This window comes from Rattus rattus, chromosome 10, assembly GCF_011064425.1.
Source record: "Rattus rattus isolate New Zealand chromosome 10, Rrattus_CSIRO_v1, whole genome shotgun sequence".
NCBI classification, from domain to species: Eukaryota; Metazoa; Chordata; class Mammalia; order Rodentia; family Muridae; genus Rattus; species Rattus rattus.
This window is the reverse complement of record NC_046163.1, coordinates 34,580,256-34,607,313: the sequence shown is the minus strand read 5'-3', so window position 1 is coordinate 34,607,313 and position 27,058 is coordinate 34,580,256. Positions and strand designations below refer to the sequence as shown.

General features: G+C 44.4%; 1 protein-coding gene across 1 annotated transcript in view; it reads right to left on the bottom strand.

Moving 5' to 3' along the window:
* Stx6 (syntaxin 6) overlaps positions 1-26,146 on the bottom strand; it is a 43,881-nt gene extending 17,735 nt beyond the window's left edge. The window contains exons 1-4 of the mRNA XM_032914700.1: positions 25,932-26,146; positions 12,700-12,869; positions 9,643-9,737; positions 1,646-1,708 (exon numbers count right to left, since the gene is read on the bottom strand). Of these exons, the coding sequence (XP_032770591.1) occupies positions 1,646-1,708; positions 9,643-9,737; positions 12,700-12,869; positions 25,932-25,966 (363 nt within the window). The 5' untranslated portion in view covers positions 25,967-26,146. The remainder of the gene's footprint in view (positions 1-1,645; positions 1,709-9,642; positions 9,738-12,699; positions 12,870-25,931) is intronic.
* Positions 26,147-27,058: the final 912 nt, after the last annotated feature.

Genomic DNA, 27,058 nt, shown 5'->3' with positions numbered 1-27,058 from the left:
AGAGGAAGTGGGCACAAAGTCCCATTCCCCAAACAAACAGCTAATGGTCACCAAATGATGATGGCTGAATGAAAATTAGTTCAAAAGAGCGACACTAGGCATCATGAGTCACAATCCAGGGCAGGCCACATTCTCAGGGGTAGTACACCAACATAAAATGGGTTTGTGTGTGCTTTCTTGTGCTTGCTTTTTTGGTTTTGGTTTGTTAAAGATCTACTTATTATGCATAAAGCATACAACATTCCACCTGCATATACACTGCAGGCCAGAAGAGGGCACCAGATCCCATTACAGATGGTTGTGAGCCACCATGTGGTTGCTGGGAATTGAACCCGGACCTCTGGAAGAGCAGTCAGTGCTCTTAACCACTGAGCCATCTCTCCAGCCCAGCTTTTTTTGTTTGTTTGTTTTCTTTCTTTTGTTTTTTAAGAGAGAAGGGAAGACACCCAGAGGCCTGCCAAAAGCGGGAGCCACTCTGAAGTGCAAGCATGTGGTGGAGAGCTAGAAGAAAAAGAGAAATGTAATGGTTTGAGCCTGAGGTGAGTAGCTTGCCCTGCTACCTGCCACTGGAGGCCATGGTGATATTGTGGCCTGTGCTGCCACCGATGGCCAAATCTGAGAGTGGGAGAGCTGGCCCTGCCTCTTGCTAGTTGTGGCTTTGTAGAAGTGTGGGTGCAGGAGAACTGGCAGACTGACCAACTCAGCTACCACCCAGGCCCAGATCCAGGGCTTTGAGCTGGCCCACCCCAACATCTACACCATCTATGATCTGCTGGAGCATGTGAAGGGCCGGTCTTTCAGATCCAAAGCTGTAGGATCTCCACGACACAAGGCAACAACAGGATATCTGAGAGGAGTCCTAGAGAGGATCAGTATTTGAAGCCAGAGGCCTCGAATCAGACTCATTGCAATGAACATTTGCAAGTAAGGAAGTGTGGACAAAAGAGTATTCTGTGGGACACATTGTGACACACTGTAGCTTCAATGAGATATTTATTTGGAGAAGGGGTATATTAGTTGATTGTTTTTTTAATTTTCTTTTCAGGGGAGGTTGCAAGGGCAGAGGGAAGATACGATGGGACAGGAGATGAGTGTGACTGGGTGCATGAAGTGAAATTCACAAAAAATCAATAAAAAGTTTAAAAACAAAAACAAAGGCATTGTACTTAGAGAAAAAATGAGAGGGAAAGAATATGAAATGAGGTGGGTAAGGAAGGGGAATGTGAGAAAAGTTGGGGAAGGGAAACAATATTAACAAAATATAGTGTATAAAAAGGGTTTTTTTTTTATTTTTTTTTTAAGTGATTAAGTTTTATGTCCTGCTGTCTTGCACATGCCAAATCATTGGGGCTAACCAATCATGGAGTGAAGCACTGGGACTGACCAATCATGGCTTGCCAAACTGAGCCAAAATAAACCCCTCTTCTCTTCCCCATAAGCTGATTAGCTCAGGATTTCGTTACAGTAGCAAGTGCTAAGAGCAGGGACTAACCAACAAGACTTCCACAATGCCCCACCCCTCCCCCACCAGTGTATACAGGTCTCGTTCTCCATCACATACGCCTCGGATGGCCAGCAATTTCCAACTTCAGGTATCTAGTGGGGCATTTCTTTAATGGACACTTTCACTCTGACACTTTCTCACCTGTCTGTTTTTCCTTTCTGCCAACGCTTGCACAGATGAAGCTGACATCTGATCCTTCATGTCCTGATGAGACAGAAAACAAGAGAGATATGCCGTAAGGAAGCCGTGGGCAGTATTTTCCATATAGGCAGAACACTCGAGTGATTGGTTATCTTTAAGCAAACAATAGCATTCTTTGGCTTTTATTTTCAGTTTCAAACAGAAAAGAAGTAGGCAAAGCTTTCCCTTAAAAACAGGTAATGAAGACATGACATTTAATTAAAATGAGAAAGGCAAAAAGCAGTCAGAACCAGGGCTCTCCTAACTTCCCTGAGCCACAGGAGCTGATAACATCTGTTCTCAGCTGAGGGGGCCTAGGTCCAGAACGACTGATACTTTCACAAAGTCACACAGCCAATAAGTGACAGCAGGAGGGTAAAAGCCAAAGGCCTGTGTTCAAGGACTAGCACCCTCTAAAACGCTCATAAAACCTGTGCTTCTTAAAGTGCATTTACCATACACTCTTGCATGCTCAGTTCTGAGTGCATTCATTACAGAACAGACTATTTCTAACACCAGTGAATTTCTAAAATATTATCAAAAATAGTGTATAGAAAAAACCAGTGACTATAGTGGTAGATAATATATTTAAGCAAATTTTCATTAAATATGAGCCACTTAAATTCTTACTATATTGGAGTTAATTCTTAACTTATATGCAGACCTGGCTAATCTTGAAGTCACAGATCGGCCTGCCCCTGCTTCCCTGTCCTGGGATTGAAGGTCTGCACCCTCATACCCAGTTAGGTACCAAGAACCATGCCAAGTGAGTGCTGGATCAGCTGTGCATGGCTTTACGTTTCTGACTGAATAGCCACCTGGCTTCAACTTTCAAAGTACAGGACAGTCATTCAACACAGACTCGCTGGTATCTAATATGCCAAGCATGCAGCGTGTGACATGGCTCAGTCCCTTGGAGTGCACTTACCTGACTCAGATCCCCAAGGGGTTACTAATGTGTGCTTCTCTGGGCCCCAACCTGACCGATGCCCAAGACTCTTTATGGTACAGTTTAACAAGTCTCTCTGGGGAATCTTAACGCTGAAACCTGAGAACCGCTGCCACATACAAGTTCTACAAACCTCAAAACAAGATGCCATTCCCGCCCTGGACTGCAGAACTCCCTACTTATCAACTGTACACTTTAAGGTAACAGTTAGTCAACCCAGAAGCTACACTTATTTAATGTACATTAGTAATGAGAGAACGCTATCTTTCCAGTTTGTCAATGTTGTAACAACAGTCTTTCTAAAACAACAATGAGCATCTCGCTTCCACAATGGAATTGGAAAAAGCAGCACCTTAGCCTTCAAACGGTGTGTGTGGAATTTGTTCACGGTCTAAAGCTGGATGGCAGAGGTGGATAATGACTTGAACACACCTGCAACAGGCGCCTGAGAACGCCTGGTCGGGTCATGCTTCCAGATGCTGATCAAATGGACTATCCCATTAATAAACGCATCAAATTGAATGCTTAGGATCGGTGACCTTTTCTCTATTTTTGTATGTCAATAGAGTGTTTTAGAAACTACCATAGATGGTAACAGGACAAACTCTTTGAAAATGAATTTTGTTTGTTTTGTATCAAACAATTTAAGAGTATTCACTGCCTTGACTCCAATAAAACAGACGGGTAAAAAAAATTCTGCAGTGTCATTTATAATATAAAAGTAGGAATGAGGTGTATGTCCAAATAAAGGGGAAGAACTTAGAGTAGACCCAGACCCTACAGTATGTGGACAGGCGCCTTGCTTATCAGGAGGCTTCTTTCTGAAAGCAGACCAAACATGGGAGGCTCACCAGCCCACCAGCAGTCAAATTGAATTGAGAGGCAGTTTCCCAACTGAACTGAGTTCAAGACGTAGCAATGCTTCTTAGATAATGGGCTAAGTTGGGCAGCTTGCTGAACTTCTATTTCCTCCATACATTTACAATAGCATCTCACAGGGAGGCCATTGTGGTGACTATATATGGACATATATTATGGATACCACATATGATCACTTCAAACTAGTTGTAGTTGTTGATCACTTCAAACAAGGTCAGTACATTATTTTAACTGACTAAAATGTGAATTCAATTACTGGTAAAAAAAACTTTTAAGCATACTCAGAAAAAATGGGTTTCTAAATCTACTTTCCAATTACAAGTTTTATAAAGTTTAAATAATGGCTAAGTTATTTTCAATAAAAACTTTACACCTGAACTGAAAATTCAGAGTTTTTAGTATAACAAGTTAAAAAACTTTAACCTCTAATATTTCTTATATTTGCTATGTGTTCAAAGGATAATCTTTTGAGTATATTAAGTTAAATAAAGTATATTAAACTCATTTGTTTCTTGTTTAAATGTGGCCACTAGACTAAGTGGTTCGCACTGCATTTCAGTTGGACAGGCCGACTACATCGATCCGTATTTGCAGACACCTGTGTTGTTGTTTGTTGTCAGACAGTTTTCACTATGTAGCCCAGGTTGGCCTTAAACTCGATCCTCCTGCCTTCCCCTCTGAAGTGCTAAGGCACCAGGTCCAAGTCACAATACATTCTCCTCCCTTTTTCTTTACTCTCCTTCTCTCTCTCTGATGGGTCTGAGAATTTAACCCAAGACACCACGCATGCTAGACACGCTCAGCAATAAACTTGGAGAAAAATTTACAGGATATCATGTCATTTCTTAATAAGAGTTTTGTGTTCCAAAGCCTAGAAAGTGATTTAAAAAAAAAAAAAAATCTGTCAGCTTACTTCTGTCTTCAATGTGTGCGGGTGTTTTGTCTGCATGCATGTCTATGCGCCCCGTGTCTCTCGTGCCTGTAGAAGCTAGAAGAAGGTGTCAGATCCCCTGGGACTGCAGAGTCACCATGAGGGAGCTGGAAAGCGGAGCTCCTACCCTCTGAAGAGCAGTCAGTGCTCTAAACCACTAAAAGCCATCTCTCCAGCCCCAGAAAATAGAGAGTGCATTTCAGGCTAGAGGGACGTTTTCACCTTTCAAACAGAACTGTTCACATTTCAATAGCAGCAAGCACAGTGTGCTCTTGGGTAAACCTGTGCTGGTTTACCAATGGGGCCCCAGCTCTGCATCAAGGGGAGTCACACACGGTGCGGACTCGGTGAGCACAGGCTCCTCCTCCTCTTATAAAAAAAGCTGCTCTTAATTTTCTTCAATAAAAATGCAATAGATGGAGTTGGAGAGATGGCTCAGCAGATAAGTGCACTGGCGGCTCTTCCAGAGGACCTGAGTTCAATTCCTAGCAACCACACGTGGCTCACAACCATCTGTAATGGGATCTAATGCCCTCTTCTGGTGTGTCTGAAGATAGCTACAATGTACTCATATAAATAAAAATAAATCCTTTAAAAAATGCAATAGATGAATGAAATGTTTTTTAATCTCAGATTCCTAAAGTTTTTATTTGATAAGAGGAAAGGAGGGAGTGTGTGTATCTGTGACTATGTGTATATATGTGTGTGTATGTGTGTTCAGAGTGTAGGGGCACTGTGGGAAGCATGGTGTGTGTGTGTGTGTGTGTGTGTGTGTGTGTGTGTGTGTGGTGGATGCATTCTCTCAGCAGCTATGTGATGTCATATTATACATGCTCACTACCGCAGTGGAGCACAGCTTTCGTGTGTGGATGGCATTTTATCTATGCAGGCTAGTCACCAGACACCGCATGGGAGATCACCTTCACACTGGGATATGGAATTTTAAGCTGTGTTACTAAACAGTCTTAAACATCTTGTAACAATCTATCATGCCAAAAACAAAATTACTCATCCTCTTTCTAACACTTGAAGCTTAGGATCAGCAGTTAGTCCCAATAAAACATGATCCATCTGCCAAAGAACACCAAACGTCCTGGTTATTTATGCTCCTGTCTTCATGTCAGCTGTCTCCAAGCTGAATGAATGAGATACTGTGGATCCCAGTGCTTCCTACTCACGGCCCCTCGTCTGCAGGTTGTCTGTATATCTAATGCTCATCTTAACCTTGTAGACTAACCGAAGGCATTTCTGCGATTTCTTGGGGTGAAACACTGTGGACTGTTGGGTACAGGGTGCAGTATAGTTCCGATTTTCCTTCCAAAGTTAAAAACCAGAGAATGTTAACAAGGGCTGTTCTATTGATACAAAGGAAGCCCAACAAGGCTTACTGACTTGTGACAGAATCTATCAAGGTCAGAGCCTAGCCTGCACCTCAGGTTTCCTGGTGTCTTATTCACTGACCTCCCAGAATATGCTGCAAAACTAAACGCACTAAACTGCCTGAGTAACCAAAGTCGCCTGAGGGCTATCTCCAAAACAGACCTGTTCCCTGAGATGGCTGCTGAACAGAGGACTCCACGGTGCAGAACTAATTAGCTGCTACATACGAGCCAGGATGTAGCTCAGTGCTAGAGCGCTCACCCTGCGTGCATGAGGACCTGGGTACCAAAGGAAAAGGGGGTGGGGGGTGGGAGGGGACTATTTTACATAATAACTAAAACTTACTTTTTCAGATAAAAATTACCAGGAAGACTTAATAAAAATTGGACAGCTTTGGAAGATGCTTAGCAACTTTTTAAACAAGGGAAGAGTTAAAATTCATGGCTAATGAATATTAATCAGGAAGTCACCTGGGAGAAGGGTTCTGCCATAGTTCAAGGTGTATGCCTAGTGTGCACAAGTACCTAACACTAACGTGCATAAGTACCTCACACACAAATCATACAGAAGAAGGATTTGCTTCTTCACAGAAAAGACAAAAGGTTTTTGTTTATCACTGACTGCTCTGCCTGACAAAGTGACTCAATCATATTAGAATATGTGACAGCTCATGCCTTTAATCCCAAAACTTCAGAGGCAGAAGCAGGTGGATCTGAGTTCAAGGCTAGCCCGGTCTATATAGTGAGTTCCAAGAAGCCAGGGCTATGTAATGAGACCCTGTCCCCCCCCCAAAAAAAGGGGGGTAATAACTTCTTTAAACCAGTATAACTCCCCAAGCTTTCTCAATGCTCACCTTTAGTCTCACTGATAAGCATAACTCCCACTCTCACCAGAGAAGCTTCTTTTGCCACAGACAGAGGCCATTACAGGAAGCCACAACTGGTTAAAATACAGAGCAATTGACTGTGGGGTGTCCATCCCCAATCAATACTTCTATGACAAACACAAACCCTACACCAAAAGTTCAGGGAACATCTTGGAAGAAACGGTGGAGAGACTGAAAAGTCAGAGGAGAGGACCAGGATATCTGCTATGAGAAACTGTCTTTGGTAAATAACAGGGACATGAACCCATGAAATTTTAACAAGACCTGCACAATGGCAACACCAGCTGATACCATAGTGTGGATGCAGGACGTGTCACAAGCTCCACTCCTAGATGAAGATCTACAGGTTATGACTGGCTCTGAGAAGGAGATCTAGTCTTCTCTAGGGACAAGCCCTGTGATGGGCTATCCAATCCTAGGAGGTCAGCCCTAAACAACTATACACATAAAGAACACAAAATAGAAACAGCAGGTTGCACTTAAAATATTCATATGTGTGCACATATATAAGCAAATATGTGTATATATATGTGTGTGTGTATATGTGTGTGTATGTGTGTGTGTGTGTGTGTGTGTGTGTGTGTGTAACAGTAATAATAAATAAAGAAGAGGTCACAAATTTAGAGCAAGTAGGGGACAAAGGAGTTGAAGTGGGAAGAAAGAAGGAAGGGTGGAAGTGATGTAAATACAGCAATTAGACATGGCATTCTGAAGAGAACAAAAAGTAGGCCAGTAAACAAAGGTCAGTAGGACCAACGCTGGCTAAGCCTGTGCTCTCAAAGTCCTCCTGTAAAATCTGCTACTCCCTACCCCTTCTCTACAGTTTCCACCAAGCGCCTGGCAATCTCTTCAGCTGGACACACTAAGGCCAAGCCATGAAACTCCTGTTTTTAATCAAGGTGACTCTACTGTTATTTCCTTCTTTTCTGGAAGACTTTCAATTAAAGTTATTAAAACCAAGTCAACAAAAGTTTGGTTAATTACTCCAGCTGTGCCAAATACTAACAGTTTCCCAAAGGTGGGGGCAGGGAGTAACTGAAAACAAAACTAGTAAATCCACCAAGCAGTCAGGTGAGGGCAGTGAGTGTAGTTTAGGTCTCGTGCTCTGTAAGGACAGTAAGCTTCTGATGTACTGCTATGATTTAAAGTAATTCTAAGATGCACTTTAAGCAGATTTTCAAATATTAAGAAATGAACTTCAGCCAGGCAGTGGCGGCCCACAACTTTACTCCCAGCACTCAGGAGGCAGAGGCAGGTGGATCTCTGATTTTGAGGCCAGCTTGGTCTAGAGAGCGAGTTCTAAAACAGTCAAGAGACACACAGAGAGACCCTGTCTAGAAAAGAAAAAAAAAAAGAGGAAGATAAGAAAAATGAAATGAACTTTAGGATCTACTTCCAGTCATAATTTAATTTTCAATATACAGAGATCTTTGAATTCCAACTCTCAAAACTCACAAGTTTCACCTTACAGAAAGAATAAATGCACTGATTAAAGACTATATGCTTGACAGTGAGGCACCGTGAAGTATTAGGTCAACAGCAGCATCCTTCAGAAAAGCCATTACAGAAAAAGGGAGGGAAGAAGAGAGCGGAGAGCTGAGGGACAGATCATGGGACAGCAGAAGCAAGGAGGGAAGGAAAACTGTGTTTGAGGAGGAACTGAGGTCTGGAACAGCTGAGCGCTCACGAGCACTTGGTGCTGGCGCGTGCAGCACACACGTGGTAGGTTCAGACAGCCAGATGTGGGGGTTCAGACCTGCAAAACTAGTGCTTGGGAAGCTGAGACAAGCGGATCCCCATGAGTCTGAGGCCAGTGTGGGCTACAGAGTGGGAGCGTGTCTGAGTAAGTAAATAAAATGACTCGGGAATTACACACAAAAGTGTCACCTAGCAATGTGCTTAGCAGAGCAGTATTTACAGCTGCCCAGAAAGTCAGAATGTTGAAGCCAAGCACTCATTGTTTCTAGGGGCACCTGAAGTCAAAAAAGGTTTCTGCTCTATTACATGTGAGCTTATTATAAACAATTTAGTTATGTGTACAGAGAATGGCCAACTGCTGACTGAAAGAAAAGACAAGCAAAAAGTTCAGTGATGATCTACCATTTGAGATCGTGTGGAGAGGAAATCGCACGATGAAAGTCTCTGGCAAACACTAAGCAAGGTTCCTGCCATATGTCAGCACTGGTCTGATCCCAAGTCTTTCTCTTCAAGGAAGCTACTTTCAAGTACATATGTCAATGGCAGCTGCTTCTCTTACATTTAGTTATGCTAATCAAGCGGCTTAGCCATATACTTTCAAAGTATAAAAGACATCTGAATGACACAAGATTTTTATCTAACCTGTATTTTTCTCTTTTATCCTCTATAGTGGGTAGTATTCTTAATAATTTCATACTACAAATGTGTCCACTCAACGGCTTGTTTTTACATGCCACCCTTGGCTTGCCTGCTCTGGGTAACTCCTGGGAGGCTGTCAGGCACTTGTATGGCAATAGTCATAGTGTGGTAGGAGTTCCAGAAGCAACTCAGATGGTAGGGACTGCACCAGCCAAGCCCAGGGAAGAGCCACTCTAACAATGCATGATTACCAGTCAATCAGGAAACTAAATGGCTTTGCTTTTGTCCAGAAATAGAGCACATTAAGAAGTTTTTTGTTTTTGCTTTTGTTTTGTTTTTAAATCTCTATTTTAAGGAAGTTAGAAACATAGGCAAGTAGATCAGGCTGTTAGCGTAACCTTCCAGCCAGTCGTTTATTATGTCGTTCTCATTCTAACAACCCAGACAATATTCAAAGTCGATCCCCCAATCACAGACGTGGAATAAGAGACACTGGCATTAAGTTCATGCTGAAAGGTTGTTTCAGAGTCAACCTGCTGGGCAGTGACTGAGGGAGGGGTCTCTTGCATGGACAATACAGCAAGGCGAGTTCTTACCCTGACAATTTGCCGAGTACTTGTGATGAAGGCTTTTCTTATGCTCAATTCAGTCGCATCGAGGTTGAATTTTCTAGGATTTGCTTCAACTATGCGTAGCCAACAAATTAAGGCAAAACAGCAGCACCATCAAAAACCAGATGGCATCCCATAAGCCAAGGGCACTGAGACACAAGGAATGAAATAACCCAAACCTCCTGAAAACACTCAACTTCACAGAACATCCCTAAACCTTTTCTCCAACCACAGCTATGAGAAGATCCCTTTGCCCCAAGACAGAGATGACCTGACAAGTTAAAAACAGCCTCTGCTGGCTGGGCGGGATGGAGCACACCTGTCATCCCAGCACATGGGAGGACGGAGGATCTTGAGTTCCAGGCTACCTGTCTCTCAGGCTGGGAATGTAGCTGGGCTGAAAGCATGGGAGAGTGTGGAGGGGGAGAAACGACCTATGGGGCTCACCATAAATTCATGGCTAACTGACCATAGGTCAGCTAAGACCTTCCTGGTGTTTGCCGACATGTGTGTCTATCCTTCTGGGATTCCTGATTAGCTGATGCAGGGAATCGAGTGTCCTGGAACTCACTAGGTAGCACGGCCTTCAACTTGTCTGCTAACCTGCCTCAGCCCAGTGCTGGAATCAGTCATCACAAACAGCTTTTGCAAACTTTTTAGTTTGTCATTCCAAAATTCTTCCTTATGCCGATGTGGTAATCCTCTTCCTCAACCTGAAGATATCAAGCCTTCCTCAGAGAAGCTGCCTTTGACCTCTTTAGCCCCAGCCCTGACTCAAAGTCCTTGTGTTCTCTCTCATAGCCTGGACGTTATCTTCATCACTACTGTGTCCTCTTCTCACTCCTAATCCCAGGAGGCCTGGTAGCTACAGTTTCTTTTGACCTAACTTTAAAAACCAAGAAAATGTTCCATGGACAGAACACTCAAAAAACAATTGCTGAATGATGAAGACCAAAACTTCTGTCCTTTATCTCATGATTTCTTTGAGACAAGGACAGACTGTGCAGTCAAGGCTAGCCTAGATTTCACTGCATAGCCATAAAGCCCAGGCTGGCACTTAACCAGTGATTCTCCTGCCTCCTCCTTCCGAGTGCTAGGATTACATGTGGATACCACCATGCCCAGGCCTAACGATTTTCTTTTTCTTGTGGTTTTTAAATTTTATTTGTATAGTCTTTTAAACAATTGGTTAGCATGCAAAGCTCCTCTGTGCACTCCAGACAAATGCACCATTACACTCTGTTCTTGTCTGTCCCTACTGCCCTCTCCTGTTCTCTTGCCTCACAACTTACATGCCCCGGTCTGTCTCAGAACAATATCCTCTTGAAACTGCTTTTGATCCTATCCCCTCACATTTTATGTAACATAAAAGGCACCATCTATAACAGTATAAGAAGTACCATAATGATGAAGAAAAAGTACTGTGGTCTCTAGAACGAAATTAAACACTGCATATCAAGGGCCTATAAGCCCATGCTGCCCAGTGAGTGAACCTTGTAGAAGCTGATTTCCTTGATGCATTCATTATTTCAAGGAAAAACACAAAGCAGAATTCAGACACTGAACCAGCATAACATCTAACTAAAGTTTTGGTTACAGAGACTTTTCAGCAGAGAACAGAAAGTTACACAATTTAGCATCAACAGATCTCAAGTTCATCAGTCAGATCTGAGTGTTTTCCCCCAGTATCAACTGCATAACTTAGCATACTGGATCTGCTTTCACCAAACATGGTTTCATGGTATGGGCTGCTTCTCAATGGACAGTGGCATTTTATAATCACTTAAGTAGAGAAGTCTTTGAAGAGATTTTCTTTTGAGCTCTAACTAGCAGGCTGTACCACTGGCCTGTATACACCATTACTAGCAATGAATGCATGCCTGTGTTTCTACAGGGCCAGAAACCTGGTCCTCCCATGCTAGGATCAGGGGCTATATTACCAAAGAGCATCCCAGCCCAACTGTAATCCTTTATTCACTCTGGGCAGGCCCATTTTAAGCTCTTGATGCATGTAACTCTCTTGGCATTCCTAAGCTGGGCACTCTCTTTATCCTAGAGTTCCTTTGAAGAGAAAACTAAAGCCCAGAGAAGCTTACTAATGTGGCCAAAGCCAGAGTCACTGCTGTGACACTGAATCAAATATATATTTCAACTCAGTTTCTGGCACAGTTTCTAAGGCCCTTGAAGCCTCCAGATTCTATACGCTACTCGATGGCTGGTGACTCCTGCACAATTCCTCTGATCAACAAACAAACCAATTCTGTGACTGGTAAGAGGAATTTCTAGCCACCCATACCCCTGGGTTGAGAAAGGGACTAAAGGTTGAGCTAATCACAATAGCCAATGACCTAATCAATAATCCTGAGGTGGACAGGGTTCCTGTGGAGTGCCACATCAGAGCGGCATTCCTGGAAACCACACAACGCTCTTCTGCCTACCTTCCCCTGGGCATCTTCTCCACACACAGACTTTAATACATGTGCAAGTAAGCGATGCATTTCCCTGAGCTCTCCAGGCTGCTCTTGAAAAACTAAACAAACAGGAAGTGGGTCTGAAGCACAGGTCAGAACCTGGGGTTTGCACCTGGCATCTGACATAGGGCAATGACTGCTACAGGATGCCATGCTATCTCCAGGTACACAGTCTCAAAACTATAGGACACTCAGCTGGTGTCTGCTGGAGAACTGTTTGGTGTGTGAGGAAAAACCCCTCACAGATACAGGAAGTATGAATATTTTACTGTGAGAGAGGAAAAGGTTACTTTCACTTCTACAATGGTAGAATGAGAAACTGGACACCAGCAGACTGACTCCAGGGTCCAAAGTGATGATCACTGCCCTGTGCAACCTGGATAATGCAGGATTCACCACACATGGAAGAACAGGGCTGTCCTCCCTGAGATCACTGGGTAATGACCAACAAAAGCCAGATCAATCACTATAAAAGCCAGCCTCTCATCTGTGACTCTAAACGTCTGGATGAGACCTTATCTCTTGCCCAGGTTCCCAAGTCCCTACGCCCCCAGCCAACAGAGAAGGATATTGATGGTTTCATCCAGGTCCTCCAGATCCCACTCTATGCTGCGGAGGTTGTTCCTCAGCTCGTTGGTGGTCCAGTCGATCTCTTCCCTCGTTGCTGCAGAGGGGCCCTGCAGAAGCTCCGTCCATCTCTGGAACAATCCCTGGGCAGTGTTGACTGCTTTCTGTACCTCTCTGTAGTCAAGGTGAAGGGAAAGGAGAAGTCACACATGACTCACTGATAAATAAGTGCAGGACTTGAGGCAATATCACCACGCATCCTCACGGCATCACACACATCCTCACAGCATCACCACACGCATCCTCACGGCATCACCACACACATCCTCACAGCATCACCACACGCATCCTCACAGAATCACCACACGCATCCTCACAGCATCCTCACAGCATCACCACACACATCCTCACAGCATCACCACACGCATCCTCACGGCATCACCACACGCATCCTCACAGCATCACCACACACATCCTCACAGCATCACCACACGCATCCTCACAGCATCACCACACACATCCTCACAGAATCACCACACATCCCTCACAGAATCACCACACGATCCTCACAGAATCACCACACGCATCCTCACAGAATCACCACACGATCCTCCTCACGCATCACCACACGCATCCTCCTTACAGCATCACCACACACATCCTCACGGCATCACCACATACATCCTCACGGCATCACCACATACATCCTCACGGCATCACCACATACATCCTCATCACCACACACATCACGGCATCACCACACACATCCTCATGGCATCACCACACACATCCTCACGGCATCACCACATGCCATCCTCATAACACCAGTACATCACCACCCTCACCACTCTCACAACCCGATGCACAAAGCAAACACACAGACTGGGTATTATATTCCCAGCAGATGCAGAACAAATTGGCCATTGTTTAAGCAACTTTAACTTCAACTTTGTTTGAGGAAGATAGTTCTTTTTTTTTCTAAACAGACAACACTAAAGGAACACAAAGAAGCAATCCTATAAATTAACTAGAGGGTCCTTCACATTCCTGTGCTTTCGTTGGTGTGACAGTCAATCTTTCTTTTCTGGTGTGAGAGAAATGGAGGATTGCCCTCCCTGGCTCATGCTTTATAGATTTAAAGTATTTAATCTGAGACATTTCCAACCCCAAATCTTCCTGGAATATTATTACTAACCAGTTCACTTTGCTAAGCATCTGCTTCCCTAGATTAAGCAACACAGTTTAGCAGACAGTGTGGGACTAGGCCCAGGAACACCACAATGTACCGTGCTTTCACAGCACATGTAGCTAAAAGGTTTCCCGAATGTTCTTCACTGTCACTAGGCTCAAATCCCATTGAAATTACTGCATCGAAAGGTCAGGACAGGTGTACATGTGTGCATATGTATGCACATACATGCCAAGGCTAAACAACATCCTCGGGTGTTGTTCCTTAGCACCTCTTTGCAATCGCCATGTATCTCCCTGTCTCTACCTAGCCAATCTGAAACAACAAGCTAAAAAAGGCCTTGGCTGCTGGAGGTCTTACAGAGGTTCTCATGTGTGCATGGCATGCCTTTACCAAATGAACTGTCTCCATAGCCTGTCCAGTGTCCTAACTACGGCAATTGCATACTTGAGAATTCATGTCACTCTGTAGAAGCAGATGATAAAAGGGGTGAATTTCATTATAACTAAAGTATAACCTTAAAAAAGAAAAAGAAGGGGTTGGGGATTTAGCTCAGTGGTAGAGCGCTTGCCTAGCAAGCACAAGGCCCTGGGTTCGGTCCCCAGCTCCAAAAAAAGAAAAAAAAAAAAAAAAAGAAAAAAAAATCCAGCCATAGTGGTATAGCCCTTTAATCCCAACACTTGGGGAGGCAGAGGCAGGTAGAACTCTGTGAGTTCAAGGTCAGCCTAACCTATAAGGTGAGTTCCAGGACAGCATGGGCTATATGAAAAGACCCTGTCTCAACAACAAACAAACAACAATCAAAACAAACAACAAAAATATACAAAAAATAAACAAAGAAATGTCTATTTAAGGGGCAAGATTTTATAAAATTAATAATTCTGTTTTGTGAAGACTCTGTAAAAGCATATGACCAACTTTTTTCTGAGTTGGTAAATCACTGTGATCCAGTAAGGTACAATGATTTATAGGATCACCCAGTATCCACTATTCATCCGTGCAAACATCAACACAGCGATAGGCAAAAATGTAATACTGTTACAAAGAGAGTCTGAGTAACAAACGGATCCTCCTGTGGCTCATCTCTAGAGCCCCGTGGTCCCAGACCAAACCTTCAGGACAGCATGGTCTCAGGGCTGGAAAGATGGCTCCACAGTTGAAGGAGCTGCCCTCCCAGAGGATCTGAGTTTGGTTCCTAACACCCACACTGGGTTCCAGAGACCAGCACTCTCTTCTGACTTCCTCAAGCACCTGAATAGCTGTGGAATACACACAGTAGACACACATACACATGAATCAAAATGTGTGCGTGCCTGCGTGCGTGCGTGTGAGAGGGAGGGAAGGAGGGAGGGAGGGAGGAGGAGGAGGAGAGAGAGAGAGAGAGAGAGAGAGAGAGAGAGAGAGAGAGAGAGAGAGAGAGAGAGAGAGAGAGAGAGACTGATTGCATAGTTTTTTAAAAAGCCCTCTGGGGTGATTGAATATTGAGTGGACTCTGGTAGCACTTAAGTCCTTAGGTAAAGCCACAACTAAATCATGTCCCAAAGAAGCAGGAATCAGAAAAATTCCATAGGGCAATCACAGAGTTATGATTGTCATAACCCCACAGACCTAACCAGGTCTTGGTTTATTCCACTCTAAAGACCTTGGTTTTAAATCAGGACTCATTTTTAGTTTTCATTGTAGAGTATGAACACAAGAAAGGTAAAACAACCATTACTTCCCATTTCCAAGGCACTTTTTTTTAAAAAAGAGATTCCAAAGTTAGGTACTATCAGCAATGCCTCAATCTCTGAAAGAAAAGCCAGAGCTCATAGTGTGTCCAGGAACCAACTTAACAGTACTGAAGAGGCCTCCAGAGAACCCAACAGCCTAACCTGCTAGAAGCATTTCTCAGGCATGACTAAGGAATAGGGAATAATGAGGGTCACAACCCAGTCTTCTGTGGATGGAGGTTCTTTTCTTTGTTTTAGGGGGGAAGCATTTTTGTTTGTTTTTAAGACAGGGTCTCTCTGTGTAGTCCTGGCTATCCTGGAATCCTCTCTGTAGGCCAGGCTGGCCTTAAACTCGAGATCTGTCTGTCTCTGCCTCCCAAGTGCTAGGTTTAAAGGACTATATATATCACTATGAGAGTCTCACTATGTAGCCTAGGATAACCTTGAAATGGATTAATCCTGCTTCAGCCTTCAGAAGGCTGATGCTATTGTAGGCATAAGGAACTATGCCTTGCAGAAAACTTTGAAAACATTAGTCAGAATTTCCCAAAGAACTTGAGATTTCCACAAAGTGCCACTTCTCAGAATGCACAAGATCAACCAAGCCACTCTCTTCCACTCAGAACTGCACACAAGCGCCTAGCAGTAAACACTGAACACTGCTTAGCATTTCAACAAATCAGTCCCTAAAACTCAGCAGCACATAATCCTGCCACCCATCCATCTGCCATCTGGGAGGGCAAAAAGAGAAGTGCCCTTCTTTCCTTCTCTCACTTCCTAGGAAAGGAAGGGAGGGAGGGGAGGGACCTCAGTCAAACCAACTGAGGAGGACTGCCCAGAAAACCACCTCCCCTACACAGCCAGCCCAGTGAGCTCTTTATTGAATGAACAGCTGTGGCCAAGCTGCTCCTTTATTTGGACAGTCCAGCTTAGTAATTTCAGATTTTCTCTCAATTATGTGATAAATAATACACACGAGCACGATACACCCAATACTTCTTTGCTTAGTAGCTGTTGACTTACCAACAGCTTTGGAATCATGTCCAGCATTTCAATCAAAACTCACTAGCTATTTTCTTAAGAACTACGGCTCTAGACCTCTGCAGAGACACCTTAATCAAGCTTGATGAAGGTTTCTTCTAACCCTATGCACCCTGTCATAGGCAACAAAGGCACTGCCTTAGTAAAACTCCGACAACAGAAACTTTACCCCCTTGCTGTCTGACAGCCTGTCAAAATCACATATTTGACAAGTTCTCATAACCACAAAATGAAGGACTCTAACACCAAGCCACATGATGAGCAAAGGACCACTTCTTTCCTGATTAAGAAATGAATGAACCTTCTCAGGAAACAGGAAAAGCCAGCTAAACTTTCTAAATGAGATTCTTTTACTCTCTTTAGACAAAAGTTGATAGCAACAGAGCTAACCTTTTAGAACTAACTCAACACTGACCCATTCTATTGACTATAAAGCCTCTTCCACATGACTTTCCGATCTGTCATGGCATAGTAAAGGGTTTACCATCCCAAACAATCTAGGTTGGAAGGGCTACAAACAATATTTCCAAATGTCACCCCATCCAAAAAAAAAAAAAAAAAACCCACAAAGTTTTCTTACTTATAGTTGATTAAGTTTGCCAAATATATGCCCTCCCTATGGTGGTACATGCCTTTAATCCCAGTACTTAGAAGACAGGCTGGCAGATCTGTGGCCAGCCTGATCTATTGAGATCCTGCCTAAAAGGAAAAAAAAGGGGGGTGGTGTGCCAAATATAGAAGTAAATGAGGAATATCTCAGCTAACAGTGAGTGTCACACTTTGCATATGGTTTAAGTGTGTCCCCAAGGGTTTGTGCGTGTTGGTAGCTTGGCCTCAGCATGGCAGTATAGAGGTTTTGAAAGCTTTAAGAGGCAGGTCCTAGCGGAAGGTAGGTAGGTCTTTGGCAATTCTTGTAAGACCCCAGGTAGTTCCTGAAAACAGAAACTGCTACAAAGGACAGAGTTTGACCCTTCTTCCTTGCTTTCTGGCTTACTGCCTCCATAGCTTCTGTCCCTCCCATAAGTGAGTACATTAAGGTCTGATACAGCTCAAGATCTTTCTCTACAGGACCCAGGTTTGGACTCTCCATGAGCTGAATAAATCTCTTCTCTTTTTTTGATTACTGTGTTAGATCAACAGAGAGGAGTGCTTCTTGGTAGTTGCTATGTGCCTGTGTTGAGCTGTGGAACTGCAGCTCCAACTCCCTCTGGGTCCCGCCTTTCTCCTTTGATGATGCAGACAGACTCTGAGTTGGTATCTGTTCCTGTGCTTGTGCAACGATTACTCCCCAGCTTGCTGTAAAACAGTGTTTGCTGTGCTCACAGACTCTGTGGGTGAGGGATCAGACACAACAGGGATGACCTGTCCCAGGTCCACACTGTCCCAGCTCTGAGCTGAAGAATGTTAAGAACAGGGGCTCTCCAGTCACTTCTCTAGAGCTCTCTGGGGTCTCTCTCCATCCCTCTGGGGGAGTGGCTTCAGTGTCACTGACTTCCTCCCCAGTCAGCTGATGCATCCTAAGTGAGTGTCCTAAGAGTGTCCACAGGAGAGAGCTGCACTAGTTGAGGGACCTTAGGGATCAGGGTCACCACTTCATTCTGTTCATCAAGACAGTGACACAAGTCTGCACATGTGTGACACAAAGGAACACAGACTACTGACTGACAGAAATGAATGCCTGCTTCCCAACATAAGAAGCAAATGAAGCAGCACCCATCCTGTAAGCCTCCTTACAGAGAAGCTTCTGGTTTGACAACATACATAACAAGCATAAAGTCAGATAGTTTCTGAATCAGAGGTGCAATTTCAAACACCCAGGTTGCAAACAGTGCAAGCCTCAGCAACCACTTCACTCACCCACCTCCCACGCTCCTCAAGCTGACTCCTGCCCTGCACCCCCACACTTCACTCCACTGCCAACCTCGGAGGAGAAAAGCTCTTTCCACACACACCTTTTGTATTTAAGGTAAAATCAAAACACTCTTCACTTAGCTTAACTGCCAACCAAAATTCAGCCAAATTCAGAAAAGAAGTCTATTCTTAATTACCAACAGTTTTACACATTTTGACCCTAACTCACTGTCAAACATTCATTACTTCTGCATAACTTTGACCACGGTACTAGAGAGAACAAGAGTGGAAAGACTGATTTCTGCCTTAGGGCTTCAGAAGGGCTCAATCCATGCTTGGGCAGAGAGAGCATGGTGTCAGTGAGAGTGTGGATGAAGGGAGGTGTCCATTCATGGCAGGCAGTAGCAGAGAAAGTGAGACAGGAAGGGCCAGGGACAAGATACCCCCAGGGACAGACAGATGGACAGACAGGAACACACACACACACACACACACACACACACACACACACACACAGTGACTTACTTTTTCCAGCTGGATCCCCCTGCTGAAGTTTTGAGAATTCCCAAACAGCACTCCCTGAGGTGCCCTTCACACCCAGGCACAGCACGCTGCTCCCACAGTGCCCTGTGCTAGTGCTCACAGCACTGACCCTGCAGGCCACGTCAGGTCAGGGCTGAGTCTGACTTGTCCTTACTTTCACTGCACTTGACTCTAGACCCATCACTCTAGATCTCTTGGAATGGCTCTTGTTCCTGCGACCTGTGCTTTCTAGTGTGCACCGACTTTCCCTCTCTCCCATTTTTTTCCGTATTCATTCCTCAGACTCCTTTTGCAACTTTTGGGTACTCACCAGCATTCATGGTTCAGAGCACCTCTTAAGCTCATCAGTTTCCAACTGTATTTCTACCCCTAGCCACTTATCCAGGGTTACCCCCTTACCCAAGGTTACCCCTTCCTCATTAGCCACCTCCAGAACATTACCATTGCTAAAAACAAAGATCCTAACATCTACAAGAAAAACAGGCATTCAAACAAGCAAGCAAAAACACACTAAAAAGAAGGTCTGTCTCCTCCTTTAACTCCTACTGTAGCCACAGTACACCACTTCCTAAGCTTGGAAACTTAGGTGTGAGTCACTGCCTCTTCCTTTCCTTCTTATCCTGCACTGCCTTCACTAAGTCAAATCTCCCAAGATTTTAGATCTGTAAGGAACTTTCAAGATAACCCAGACTTCACCCACCCAACAACTAAAGAGACCCAGGGCTCAGACGTTTTGGCTGCCTGCCTAAAGTTCATTTGGCCTTGAGTATGGAGAATATTCCACCACCAAGACTTGTTTAATCTCAGTTCTGAAAGCTTCCAGACAATCTGCTTTCCTTACAGAACTAGAATATCTGTGTTTACACCCTTGAAAAAGTGATTTTAAATTAGTGAACAGTAACTTCTCTTACACACACACACACACACACACACACACACCTACCTACCTATTGGTGACTGGAGAGATGGCTCAGAAGTTAAAGAGCACTTGTTCTTGCAGAGGAACTGGGTTTGATTCCCAGGACCCACATGGCAACTCACAACTGTCCCTTAGTCCAGTTCTAGAGGATCTGATGCTCTTTTCTGACCTCCATGGGAACCAGACATTCATGGGCGCACAACACTTATATACATAAAATAATCTTAGCCTTGCCTTCCCCCAAAGCTTCCTTGACTCAATGAGGGAGAATAGCAAAACCAAAATAACAAAAGGCCCACCTCCTAAGCAAGATATGGTTGGTGTGAGCATGTAATCCCAGCCTTGGGAGGCAGAGGCCAGAAGACTGCCATGTTTTTGAGGTCAGCCTGGGCTGCATATTGGATTTCAGGCCATCTTAAGCAATATGGTGAAACCTTGTCTCCAAAAAAACAAACCAAAAGCAGGGTCTGTAAGATGGCTCAGTACTCGATGACTCTGCCTTCCCATGAAGCATATGGTACAAGGAGAGAACACCCACAGTCTGACTTCTAAACACTCAGTGTGGTATGCCCACCACGTGTGCACAAATAAATATCAATTTAATTTAGAAAATTAAGAACAAAAAGCCATAAGATTACGGCCTTAGGTGTAGCCTTTAGCTCATGTAAGTGACACCCATGATATCTCACAGGGACAACATGTCTAACGCTCTCAGACTGTAGCCCAAAAAGCAACACAACTGTACTAACACATCCCACCATGCTAGATTTTGTGGGTTTCTTGTTGTCTTGTTTCAGTAGAAGCTGCAAATTCAAAAAAGCTAATTCTGAGAGCTTGGTAACAAGGGGGAAGGGAGAGCTAAAGAACCAAAACTTCGACTGAATTAACTCATCAAATCCTGAGTGAGTTCCTATCCTGTATTTTCTCACCCAACAAATTAGCATCGAATCTCTGTACCCGCAAAGGGTTGAAAAATAGGCCCTTTTAAGTTCCTGGGCACATTCTAGGGACAGTCTGGCAATACTCATGCAAAGCGTTGTTGTGCATGTGTGCTGAACAGCTATGATACTCCCGAAACAACGGCCATGAAAGCAGCCTAAAGCAGCAGACAGGCGTGGGAGAGCAGCTTACCACCATGTTTCAGTGGAAAACTACAGATGTAAGAAACTGCTTTTGCTGAAGAACAAAACCAAAACCAAAAACTACTGACTGCTCTTCTGGGCCTACAAGAGACAACAAGGCCTTCTGTACAGGACAGACTACCCACAAGATGAGAACAGTCATCTGCACCCTAGAGTGGATCATCTAGTAGGAACTAGATCGGTCCCCTCCTGCAGTAACAAAGACAGTCATTACCAGATGTGAGGCAGATCAGACCACCTTTGGGGACCACCTGCCGAACTTTGCACACTTAAAAAATGCTTTGCCAAGGCCTCCTTTTTAATGTCCCTCACACTGACACAGCCAGCACTGTTACCAAATCAATAGTACTAAATCCCTAATTTCACTTCCTTCCCAGTTTCCAAAGTCTCTAAAGGCATCAAGATGAGGTCTTCCTTGGGTCAACACAATCTGACCATGTTCTACCTGTCCCGAGTGAAATTAAGTTGTTTCAATGTGGAGCCTACAGCTGTTAGCTGTGTGACCCCTAAGCTTCTTCTCTTTGAAATGAAACAAAATTTCCTGTCTTTACAAGGTGACAATTCATAAACTTGCTTCCAGCTCAGGAGATGTATCCTTTAAATATTAGCTGTTCTGTGTCAACAGACTTCTGCTTACCACCACGATTTCTAAAAACACAGCCCTCTAGAGGGGACTCCTGCTGATGGTGGGAAGCTCCTTCTATGAAGCCCCTATCTCCTACCACCAACACCACCAGGTGCGCCAGCATTTATGCTGTGTGCATTTAAGGTACTAGACCGGAAATACAGGAAAAAAGGTCACAGTTAATAAGACAGCTCAAGGAAGCAGCACAGTAAAGGGTGACAGGCAGTGCAGTGCCTGCAGTGACTTGGAACCCAAGGGGTGAACAGGAAAGAGCGAGCCTAGCTGGCACAGATTGGACTGCCTGAGGCAAAAGGAGCAGAGAGAGGGCAGTGAGGTGGTGTTCTGAGGTGGCTAATGAGGGGAACCTTGGGTAACTAAGCTGGAAACAGTAAACTGATGAGCTTAAGAGGTGCTCTGAACCATGAATGCTGGTGAGCACCCAAAAGTGAGGAATGAATGTGTGTGTGTGGTCGCAGGAACAAGTGTGTGTGTGTGTGAAAGTAAGGACAGTGTGTGTGTGGTGTGCTGTGTGTGTGCTGTTTGGGAATTTCCAAACTGTCCAAAAAGTAAGTCTGTCTGTCCCATCTGTCTGTCCCTGGGGTATCTTGTCCCTGGCCCTTCCTGTCTCACTTTCTCTGCTACTGCCTGCCATGAATGGACACCTCCCTTCATCCACACTCTCACTGACACCATGCTCTCTCTGCCCAAGCATGGATTGAACCCTTCTGAAGCCCTAAGGCAGAAATCAGTCTTTTCTCTCTTGTTCTCTCTAGTACCGTGGTCAAAGTTATGCAGAAGTAATGAATGTTTGACAGTGAGTTAGGGTCAAAATGTGTAAAACTGTTGGTAATTAAGAACAGACTTCTTTTCTGAATCTGGCTGAGTTTAGGTTGGCAGTAAGACAATCAAGGAGTGTTTTGATTTTGCATTTTGAGTCTACAGCAGGTAGCCATTAACTGACACTAAGTAGGCTACACCTGGTTACTCTTGCTTAGACCTGAAAGGGCTAAACTGTGCTGTCCAATATTAAATTCACAGGTAACTATTCAGGTACAACTAAAGACTTTGAAAGCAGTGTCATTGAATAACTAGCATTTAATTATTTTAAAAGCTAATATGCAATCTGGTTGCCAAAAATGTGGTATGTACAGTTGGAGCAATTAAGGCATGTCAATTTCTTCCTTTCTTTTTTCTTCTTCTTTGGGATAGGAGCTTATGTAGCCCAGGCTAACCTCAAACTCATTATGAGTCTAGCTGGCTTCGGAACACCTGTTCCTTCTGCCTCTGACTTCTAGGTGCTGGTATTACAAATGTTCCCTATCACCCAGATTCTGAATATATCTTTTGCATTGTAAATTTAATGGATTCTAATTATAGGACAATATATTCAAAGTTTTAACAACCAAATTGAAATGGGATAGAAGTTTAAAATAACACTGCAAATACCAAGCCACAAGACCCTATCTCAGAAACAAAACAAACAAAAAGCAAAACCCACAGCAGGTAGTATTATTTTTCAAATCTATTAACAAAGATATTAAACTATTTTCACTTCTTTTTAATGTAAGTAGTAGAAAACGTAAGATGATGGTACCTGCTCATAATTCTAGCAATCAAAGGACAGAGAAATGATCAGAAGATCAAGGCCACATTGGAATATATGAGACTTGGCCCAAAAAAAAAAAAAAAGTAAAAAGAAAAGAAAAGAAAATAGAACTTATATTTCTGCTCAACAAAATATTTTGGTTGGTTGGTTGGTTTTTGCTTGTTTGTTTGGTTGATTTGTTTTGAGACAGGGTTTCTCCATGTAGTTCTGGCTGTCCTGGAACTTATTCTGTTAGACCAGGCTGGCCTCAAACTCAAGAGATCTGCCTACCTCTGCCTCTCCATGGGATTAAAGACCTGTGTCACCACCTCCTGCTTCTGCTGAATAGTTTTAAGCAAATACATCAAAAATCAGAAGAAATAAAACAGAAGCAGGGACATTAATACAAGTCTCTTTCCTAAGTCCCTAGATCAGAGAAAGAGGCCTAAATTGTCTGAATTCTGCTACCTTCAAAATATCCCTGTTCCAATGGTTCCTCCCACCATAACAATTCCTAAGGCACTGCCTTCTCTGGACACCTGAGATGTTCATCTGTAGGAAGCGTTTCTCCACTTACTGACCACTTGTCACATCTAATGAATTCTGATGTGATTAATTCCGCTGATTACACTAGATGCACCTTGTTTCAGAGTCACATTGAGACATCTTTACTTTTTCTACATTGTGATACATTTTCAATAATCTTGTTTTTTTTTAAAGTTTAACGTGTGTGTGTGTGTGTGTGTGTGTGTGTGTGTGTGTGTGTGTGTGTGTATTCCTGCATGTGGGTTCTCAGGATATAACTCAGGTCATCAGGCTAGCTGCATGTGCCCTTACCTACCAAGACATCTCAGTGGCCCTCAATACTGTTAATAAAAGGATGTGCATGGATATGCTGTCACCCATCTGGAGACGCTGATTGGCTGGCTTGTCTTTTCTATGGCAACAAGTGAGGTAGGACAGTGCTCTCATAGAGTAGAACCTTATCAGTAAGTAAGTGCTGGTTGACTCTCAGGAAATACCAAGATGGCTGAGCAATAAAGAACTGTCCAGTTTTTCCCTCAAAGGCAAACAGAAATTTGCTGGTTATCTCTGATATCTACTCGCCTCCAGAGATAACCTTTGCAACTTGAATGTTAAAAACTTCAATTCTGGGGCTAGAGAGATGGCTCAGCAGACAAAAAGTGCCTGCCACCAAGTCTGAGACTTGAGTTAGATCCCTGAGACCCACACAGTGGAAGATGAGAAGTTTCTGAAAGTTGTCCTCTGACTTCCACAGGTGTGCCACAACATTCACTCAGCCCACACAACATAAAACAAAACCCAAGAAAACCCTTCCATTCAAGGAAGAAGTATACGACTCTAAATTTAAAAACAAAAATAACTAAAACCTAAATCAGTTCCAGAATAAAGAACACATTTTCTGGGTAGATAAAATTTTTACTGTTAAATACACACCTTCCTATTCCCCATCTAAATGAAAGCAAGACAAAAGAAAACCCCTTTTAAGGAAACGTAGACACAGTCTTAGCCAAGCTGGCCTTTAATCCCAGTACTCAGGAAGCAGAGGCAGGCAGACCTCGGTGAGTTCAAGGTCAGCCTAGAGTAGCCAGGGTTATACAGAAAATCCCTGTCTCAAAAGGCCAAAAAAAAAAAAAAAAAAAAAAAAGCAGTCATAATATATTTGACTGTATATTGACTGTACACACCACGGATAATAAAGTATCTCATCTAAAACACCATTTTAAGTTTCCCAGGACCTTTAAATACAAAACCAAACACCCACACAACTGGTCAGCTTCTACCACTACACAAATAAGACGCAAGCAGCAACTAGCTAAAAGCAAGGAACACTTCGCAGTCAGTAGAACTTACTGTCTTAACTTTGCATTTCTCTGACATTCAAAGCATAAAACTGACACGTTATTAGAAATAAGTTGCGACATCATAATTACGCTTTCTTGCATTTGTGTAATGGCCACAAAGTTGATACGACAAAGTGCAATTGATGTTTCCATCTCCCAACAGACAAACAAAGATGGAGTCAGGACAGTTCCGTCGCAAAAAGTGGGCAGTAGGCTACTAAAAAGGCAGAATGTGAAGTGAGGGGAACCTGTCAAACACCCAGGACAAAATCAAGGAGTTCAATACAAGCACTCATTTCCTTCGACACGGTGGGAAAATCCCACAGAAAGCCTCGGAAAGTTTGGTTTGGCTGATTGCATATTGTTTTCTTCCAACATCAGCACCGGGCCTGGAGGACTTTTCCTCCCCCGGGAAAGCGCGCGTCCTCCCGCACCCGGCTTCCCGCACCGGCTGGACGCCACCGGGCAAGCCGCGGAGTGGCCGTCCCCAGCTAGCTCCATGACTCCACAATGGAGCTCGACCCCGCGCACGCCCACTCCAAGAGGGCCATTTCCCTTTTCCTGCCCAGATGCTGTCCGCCGGCTCCGGCGCGTCGCTCCCCACCTGAGGCGCGCGACCCCGAGGAAGTGGGGGTGCGGGCCGACAGTGGGACCCCGGGGGCCCAGGCCCGTACGACGCGCGGTGTCCGGGCACAGAGGCTGTGCCGCCCTGCCTCGATTTCCCTCCCCTCCCACTGAGGCGGGAGTCCTCGGCCCACACTCACCCTTTCACTACAAAGAAGGGGTCCTCCATGGACATGGCGCCCGGCCCGGCAGCCCGAGCCCTCCCTGAGGTCTACCGTGGCCAGCGCCTCGGCCGGGGCGACCCGGAGCAGCCGTGCGCACAGACCCGGGTGCCCGACCGCCGTCGGTCCAGCACTCGGTCAGCGCCGCGGGTCGAATCCCACTCCAAGCCGGCCCCCACAGGAGCCTCCTCCCCCCGCACCTCCGGCGTCTGGCCCCGCCCCCAAGACCCTCGCCACGACCAATCATGGACGCGTACGGCAGCCTCACTTCCGCACTCAAGCTCACGTGACCCAGATCGCCCAGGCACTGCGCCGGAGAGGGGCGGAGCCTAGGATGCGTCACTAGACCCGAGAGGCGGGGCTCTGAATGGTGGGGGCGGTCTTCTGCGGCTTGGAGAAGGCAATGGGGATTTTAAGAAAGCTGTTGTTGTGTCTGATTTGCTACCTTTCCTCTACTTTTAAGGCTTGCTTTTAACGCCCTGTGATTTACATGCCCATCTAATCAACGTCTTGCACTAAAGGATTCTTAAGTGATCTGATTATGGTAAGGTCTTAGGTCATGTAGTGTGTAAACATCCTCAATCGATACTCTTTTGGAGGACGGTCTTACTGATTCTGTTTTGTTAGAGACTTCATTCAGTTTTTCCCGTACAGGGTCACACAACCCCAGACACGCAGATCCACAGATCCCCAGCATTTCCCCCCAAATGTATTGTCTTTTGAAGTTCATTCTGAAAGCAAAGAAGGAGCCAGACCGGGTAACTTCCTCTCCACTATGATTCCGAAACATCGAGAGAGCATTTTATTTGGCACAATTAGACACACATGCATAGCTTTCATGGATGAGGACCGAGACCTTTGATTATTGATAACCACTGAGCACTACTGAGTGTTGGGCAGGATTCTAAGTTTACCTCACTACCTCACCGTGAGGGAATTCCTGTTTTTTATTATCTTCATTTTATGAATGAGCTGTGACTCTGGGAGGTTAAGGGACTTTCCCAAAGTCTCTAGTCTCCTTGGAGCTTGCATCAAACAAATCCCCTTTGAACCTGCGGTCCCGTATTCAATTCCACTTCTTTAAGATGTAAACAAGCCAGGGGGTG